Below are 8094 nucleotides of genomic sequence, written 5' to 3' on the forward strand. Positions count from 1 at the left end.
TATCCAGCATGCATTTATGCCTAAAAAGTCCACTTTCAGGTTATCATCCGAACCCCTTCCGGTATTAAGTTGTAAACAACAGACAATTGCATTAAGTATGGTGCGTAATGTAATCAACACAAATATCCTTAGACAAAGCATCGATGTTTTATCCCTAGTGGCAACAGCACATCTACAACCTTAGAACTTTCTGTCACTGTCCCAGATTTAATGGAGGCATGAACCCACTATCGAGCATAAATACTCCCTCTTGGTGTCAGAAGTATCAACTTGGCCAGAGCCTCTACTAGCAACGGAGAGCATGCAAGAACATAAACAACATATATGATAGATTGATAATCAACTTGACATAGTATTCAATATTCATCGGATCCCAACAAACACAACATGTAGCATTACAAATAGACGATCTTGATCATGATAGGCAGCTCACAAGATCCAACATGATAGCACAATGAGGAGAAGACAACCATCTAGCTACTGCTATGGACCCATAGTCCAGGGGTGGACTACTCACACATCAATCCGGAGGCGATCATGGTGATGAAGAGACCTCCGGGAGATGATTCCCCTCTCCGGCAGGGTGCCGAAGGCGATCTCCTGAATCCCCCGAGATGGGATCGGCGGCGGCGGCGTCTCTGTAAGGTTTTCCGTATCGTGGCTCTCGGTACTGGGGGTTTCGCGACGAAGACTATATGTAGACGGAAGGGCAGGTCAGGGGGCGTCACGGGGGACCCACACAACAGGGCCACGCGGCCAGGGCCCAGGCCGCGCCGCCCTGGCGTGTCGTCGCCCCGTGGCCCCACTTCGTTTCCTCTTCGGACTTCTGGAAGCTTCGTGGAAAAATAGGACCCTGGGCGTTGATTTCGTCCAATTCCGAGAATATTTCCTTACTAGGATTTCTGAAACCAAAAACAGCAAAAAACAGCAACTGGCTCTTCGGCATCTCGTCAATAGGTTAGTGCCGGAAAATGCATAATAATGACATATAATGTGTATAAAACATGTGAGTATCATCATAAAAGTAGCATGGAACATAAGAAATTATGGATACGTTTGAGACGTATCATCGGCCCGCACAGGCCCAGATCGAGCCCGGCCGCCATGCGCAACCACGACCACCACGCGAAGCCGCACCGACCACTGCCGCCTCCAAGTGCGAGAGGACGCCCCTGACGCTGCTCACACGCCGCCGCCGCGCCAGGCCCCGCGACCTCCGCCGATTTGCACCGCCGCCATTGATCAAAGCCGCCACGCACGGCCCGCCACACGCCGGGTAAGGGAAAGCCCGCCGCCTCCGGCACCGCGCGGGCTTTGCCCGGCGGCACACGCTGGCGGCGGCAGGGGAGGGAGGGGAGAGGGGGGAGCGGGGGGACGGAGCTAGGATTTCTCCCCTTCGGCCGCCGCGGGGGACGACCAGGGGAGCGGGGGAGGAGAGAGAGAGAGAGAGCTCGATTTGGGTAGAAGCACAATATACCGTGCATCATCGTGATGTAGAAGCCGGGTACTATCTCATTTTGAATAAAAATTGCCTGGAGGATAAAATCTATGGTGTAACCTTGCACCTTTTATTTTCATGTGAAACACTCTCGATTGGGGGAGAGCTTTTGGCCCCGTTTTAAAAAGAATTATTTGACATTTTTCGCGGCAGGAACCGTACATGATTTGTTCAGGTCGCCAAATATTTTCTGGTTATCGTGTGGCCACGGCGCTGTCTTTCCTCGGTTGCCGGCTGAACTGACGCTGCCTGCGGCTGTTTGTGGCGACCGATCTGTCGCGAACAGAGAAAGTAGCAGCGACGGTCCTCATCAGTCAGATCACGTTTCCGTGATGCACACTTGCACAGAACGCCGATTTTCTCCATCTTTGCAGGAAGGCACCGGCCAGCTCGTGTAAAGAACACGGGCACAGTCATCGTCACTACCTCTGCGTGCGTACAATACAACCGCATCTGGACAAGGTGCAGCGCCAAAAGTCTTCCATTTATCTGGCTTGCGTGCCGCCGCTACATGTGTATGTGGTGTGGTGTGGCGTGGCGAAGCGATCGTGTCCTGTAACATCTGGGAGCTGGGGTGGCAGAAGTGGCTGAGCTGGGTATGCAAAAGTCAGCCGATGGTGGCCTCCGTTGTCAAACATTGACCGCGACAGTGAGCTAGTGCCAGAGGGCCGCGATTTCTAACTTAGTCTGCAGCTTCGTGTACTATTTCTACGCCTGCCACCTAGCCTAACTAGAGCGTACCCATGTTGGCACGGTGCAATAGATCAGATCAAGCATACGAAACAAGATCACGAAATAGCATGTAACCATGACTGTAATCGAATAGAATAATTTTTTGCTCCGAATCCGGCTCCATATACGTTTTGAGGTACCTATATCTGATGTTAAAGGGAGGATGTGTGTAGAATACAGTAGCAAATAGCATGCATATATAGATCATCCGAATATTTCAAACACAATAGTCCAATTTTCGTGTCAAAAGCAAAGGTCAATTTGACCAAGCTAGTAGTTACTAAATTACCGAGTTCATTTAGCGAGCGGATGCCTAGCTCTCAATTTTGCCACCGGCAGGCTGATGGTGTAACTACCCGGATATTTGATTTATATTTAATTATACCACCTTACGATCTATGCTTGGGTTTCAGCCTAAAATACATTTATATTTGCTAAGTAATCGACTCACACAAGGATAAAATACTAAATCTCTCTTTACTTTTGCTAGAAATATAATTACTCCCTCCGTCTCAAGAAAGTTGTCTAAGATTTGCTAAAATTAAAATATATCTAGACGGTAAATAGCATGCAGATACATCTAAAATTTACCAAATCTGAGATAACCTTCATGAGACAGAGGGAGTATATGTTTATGAGAGTATTTATATGGCTATTTTTGAGTGCAGTTTGGGTGTTCGAATTCTTGTTCGAATCTGCGGTCCGATATATCAGCATTCGAATTTCAAACCGTTAATTATCCGCATCGCTTCGAATTTGAGAGAAAATATGGAGTAGAAAATATGGTACAAGCAAAACTCGACCAAATCCTATGTGTAACAATATGTGATCTGCGGTCACTCTTAATCATCCAAGGATACATAAACCATTCCTTGCAGCTACATTTATCTAAGTACTATCCTGCCAAGTTAGTGGGCGCGCGGCACCGAACGTCGCCGCATGCACATGCCTCGACGACCTCGTGAGGCCGGGCCACCAAATGATTGCACGACTCAATGGATCATATTATACCTGTACAGTACACTACGCAACAGTTATCAAAAAAAAAAAGTACACTACGCAACAATAATACTCGGACGTACCAACGGAAATCCAAATCATAACCGCCTTTTTCACCTACGATAATGAGCGTGCGTGTTAATGTGGTACCAAAGCGCTGAATCAATCGTCCCGACGAGACGAAAGTATGCAAGGCCCATCTCTGATGATGAAGATCCCCAGCCTTTTGCCATCACCTAAATTAAAGCACAGTTGGACACAACCTAAGCACTAGCGGCGACAGCGACGCCAACGTACCTTTTTTTTTAAGGAGACGCCAACGTACCTGGGCAGGCGCGCGCCACACTTTGCACACGATCTCATTCTCATCTCCTCCTCCTCGCAGGCTGCACCCAGCACCCTCGGATTGGCAGGTATCAAAATCATCACACTCGCGTCCTAATAGCTTTTTTTAACAAAGAAAATATATTATACCACAAATATATAAATTACACTCAGCTGTAGTGCCCTAATAGTAATACAGATGCACGCATCTTTAAAAAAATATTGTAGCAACGGATCAAACAATACCAAGATAGCAACCGAAATTCATCTTGTCCAAAAGCGACTCCTCCAAGAAGAGAGCAATGCACAAGTGTCGCCATCGTCCTGATCATAGATCATAGTTTTCACCCAGGAGAAAGTATGAGCTTACAAAATGATGCCTTTAACAAGGTCATTGCGAGACACAACTAATCAAGACTAGACCTTGGGTTTCATCATGCAAGTCTAGACTATGAATTTCTCCTGTATTGTCGCTCCAACTTGCCGATGCTGCTGCTTCAAGTCACGCGAATCACCAAGCCAAAACCTCATCATGACCAAGACTCGAACCACCATTACTAATGTTCAAATCTCGGCTTCCATGACATTCTCTGAGACTGAGTTTACCGTGGAACTAAAGACATGTACCATGATGGTAGCATACTGCAACGCTTCACATCGCTCCCCATGAAACCAAACGGTAAGAAAAACAGGGTTGCAGCCGATTGAATCCCATCCGATCTAGCAATCTCCAGGCATGTCGTCCACTGAAGTTCACTGGCACAACCTTTTGGAACTCGACACTCCGGCTAGATCAATGAAGACATGCATCAAGTAGATCTTCGTAATGGCATGAAAGGGATCCTAGGACTGCCTCCTTTATTCAAGCCGAGTCAGCAACCACCACGCCACCAACCGGCAACCTGCAAGATCCGCCACTCCAAACCCTACGGCAGAGCATGGTCGACCCTCGACTAGATCCAGCCCTACCACGCATCGAAGAGGGCTGGGAAGGCTGCACAGGAGACACCCGGATCAAGATCTAGGGTTTCCAACACAATCCACCATGCACGACACAAGGTGGCGCCATTGTGAGCGGTCTCTTGGGAGGATTTTAATTTGTGTGTCTACGACCCTCTGCACATTCCATGTTTGTATATAAATACGTGCATACAACCGAGCACACAAAGCATGGATCTAGTTGATGCATTTGCACCTAGGGATCCACTCCATGATCTTCTTCTTCTACGACACACCATCCCCCCCCCCCCCCCCCCCCCCCCGCGCGTCCGCCCGTCGGTACGGCCATGTTTTTTCATCAACTACAACAAATAAATTTCATTGAAGATTCAATGTGTGAATTTCTTAGAAACGAAAAAGAGATAACTTGCCCAACTATCGACACAATATTGGGTGCACTGCTGGGAAGAGACTCTCCATACGCGGCAATATGCGCATATGGTAGCCCATGAATTCATATTTGTGCCTACGTCAGCCATAGCGCTTGTCCAACATTGTTACAGGATGTCGTATGTGTGCGTGACTGGAGATGCTCTAACACCCTTAAGTCAAGGGAATTTATATGTGAATTTTGGATGCGTGGCGGGATGACGATGCCATCACGTTGTGTTGACATGTTGCAACTACAGGGCACCATCCCTCGTTGTGCAATATAGAAACCTATGTCGATTACTTTGACCAGCCTCTTGATGTAAAGAATTACCGCACAAGAAATACATATTTATTACATTTTCTTATTTGATAAAATGAGTTGTGATGATGCACCAATATGTATTGGGATTCTTTGACTAATTGAACAGTCATATAATGTGTGTCCCCTATGATGTAACATTATGATATGGGGTACTATATGTTATGGATTTTGTGTTACCTGTTTTAGATATCCTGGGTAATTGTAGTTTGTTTTTAACATTAGGTAATCGTAGTTAGGAAAGCAAAACCCATATGATTTTTTAAAGATTCTAAATTTTAACCAAAAGAACTTCATGATAGAAATTCATATAAATTGCATTCCTATAAAATAGGAGACTCTTCTCGTATTATTTACATTTATTTAAATACTAATGTAAAATAAATACTTGGGTAAATATGTTGTACTTACGCTCATAAGCGGACCCAGGACTATTTTGAAGCCTGGGCAAACAGTGTAAAACAGTGTAAAATAGTGTCAAATAGTGTCAAATACATGTCAAATACGTATAAAATACAGCTTGCCGGCCGGCCGGAAGCCCGGGCAGCCGCCCGGCCAACAGGGAGGGTAGGTCCGCCCCTGCTTACGCTTAAATAGAGATTGGGAGAAAAAAAAGGTCAAGTGGCCAAACTAATCTACAGTGCTATGCATGCAATGGACTGAAAAATCGAATATTGGCGAGTTGAAAAACACTCCACTGCCAGCAGGGGTTTTAGCTATGGATATCTCGAGCTAGTTATAATCCGTGCAGGATCGTTTCCCGTGGCGCTAAATGTCAGTGATTGCTGCGATTTGCTAAAAATCGGCGATATAGCAGGCATGCCAGGATCACTAATTGGATGAAATCCCCTCGTCCCACGATATACCAGGCATGTCAGGATCACTGATTGGAAGGAATCCCCTCCTCCCAAGTGCTACCCGTCCCTATCATATCGCCTTCTAATTCGATACCTCCACTTTTCCTACTATATATATACGAATCACCTTCTCCACGAGACCACGACCACAAATCTGCAGCATTAGCTCAGCAGCGCGAGCAGGAAATCCGGGTAGCTTAGATTCAGGCGCTTAGATTCGAGAAGAAGCGCTTCTCCTTTTGGCCAGGACTAATTGACTCCATGAACATGGCGACCAATGGCTATGGCGGCGCCTACCCCTACTACCAGCCTGCGGCCATGCCCTACTACTACAGCTACGCGCAGCAGCCGGCAAGAGGCGGCGTCGGCGGCTCTCGCCCGCCCATCCAACTATTCCTATTGCTGGCGACGCTCTTCCTCCTCGTCGCCGCCTCGCTGTACGCGGTGTGCGAGGCCGCGGTGGAGAGCATGCTCCAGCAGCTCCGGCCGTTTCTCATCCTGTCCCCGCTGCTGCTCATCGTCGCCGCGCAGCTCTGGCTAGCGACCAGCGATCGGCCGGGCGGAGGCGGCCTCGGGTACCTCATCTCGCAGGTGGCGCCCGGGGAGTACTATCCGAGCGGCGCCGGGGCGTACGGCCGGTGGGACGGCGGCGCTGGATCGTCGCCGTGGGGCGTGGCGGTGGCGCTGGTGCTCGTGTTGATGTTGCTGTCCTACCAGGAGTCGTTCCAGGAGTGGCGGTTGTTCCCGCTGCGCAGACGCTGAAATTCAGATAGCAACAATCAGCAATGCGTGATTGATCGATCAGGGTAGTGGACTGGCCTCTCCGTTTAATTAGCGATGCAACGTCGTCGTATTATCAGGAGAAGCCACTGTTTTATTTCACAAACAGAGACCTTTTAATGTCGTGTGAATCACTAAATTTAGATGCTTCTTCTTTCCATCGGGTTTAGTTAATTGACTTAATTCTAGATGTTAGGATGCGGAAGAAGATCAATTCTTGAATTCTTCATGTGTATGAGAAAATCCATGTAGTGTTTGTTAAAGATATCCATGCATGTAGTTATGCATTTCACTTCACTCGTTTTCTCACAAGGTTTCCAGATATGGCTACTGTTTCTCATTTTTCTCCCAATGCAAAAGCATATAAATACATATGAATTGCGTCGTTATAAAGTAAAATGCATAACTGCTTTGATTTTTCAATGAGAACAAATTATTCAAGTGGTGCCACTTCTTGTGTGAACTCAGAAAATACAAGTAAAATGTGTTGAATGTAATATTTTGAGTGTGGTCTCCCGCTGGTCTACTCCTATCTGCGAGGGTGTTGGTTGAATAAGGTGAGCTTGTATGGTGCGTCTTCTTGAGTGTGTCATTTTGGCACACGAGCTTGGAGCCCGTTTTGAAAACTTCGAAAAAAAATCTAATTTAATGTTTTGATTTTTAAAAAAAAGAATATAGTAAATGATGCATCCTACATGTGTGTTAATTTTCAATAAGAAATAACTTCTATTCTATCCTCAGCAAAAATGATAAAAATACAGATCTAGGAGCATATATGAGGAGTGCCCCTTTTGAATCTTCTAAAATCTTTCCAAATGGTTTTTGCTGAGCCTAAAATTCCAATTTATTTTATATTACAAATTTACACGCTCATAGTGTACATTGTTGATCACTGGGGGTTTTCATTAGTTTTTCAAAACTTTGAAGTTAATTTTTCAACGAGTGAATTCCACTTTTACCCCCAAATTATGCATTTGTGTTATTAATTACCCTATTAAGTGAACAATCATCTAGATTACACATTCTAAAATATTTGGACCCTCGTTTTCCGTTGTGCATCTGTTGGGCAAGGTGTGTTCAGGCTTTCAAAAATACCAGTACAGTGACGAGGAATGAAATAATTAGGTAAGCTTAGTATGGATATAATTGTCGATGACGCCCTCCGATCGTTACACATTTTGCCGTGCCACATAGATGAAACACACTAGTCATAT

The 8094-nt window shown here is 46.1% G+C and overlaps 1 protein-coding gene across 1 annotated transcript; it reads left to right on the plus strand.

Annotated features, from left to right (window-relative positions):
• Positions 1-6253: 6253 nt before the first annotated feature.
• Positions 6254-7192, plus strand: LOC127313448 (uncharacterized). Its single transcript, XM_051343949.2, has one exon. It carries the CDS (start codon positions 6362-6364, stop codon positions 6860-6862), a length of 501 nt encoding a protein of 166 aa, XP_051199909.1. The 5' UTR covers positions 6254-6361; the 3' UTR covers positions 6863-7192.
• Positions 7193-8094: the final 902 nt, after the last annotated feature.

The sequence above is a fragment of the Lolium perenne genome, chromosome 7 (assembly GCF_019359855.2).
Source record: "Lolium perenne isolate Kyuss_39 chromosome 7, Kyuss_2.0, whole genome shotgun sequence".
Lineage (NCBI taxonomy): Eukaryota > Viridiplantae > Streptophyta > Magnoliopsida > Poales > Poaceae > Lolium > Lolium perenne.

Coding starts and splice junctions, on each gene's coding strand:
- LOC127313448 (XM_051343949.2), top strand. CDS start 6,362: ATGAACATGGCGACCAATGGCTATGGCGGCGCCTACCCCTACTACCAG.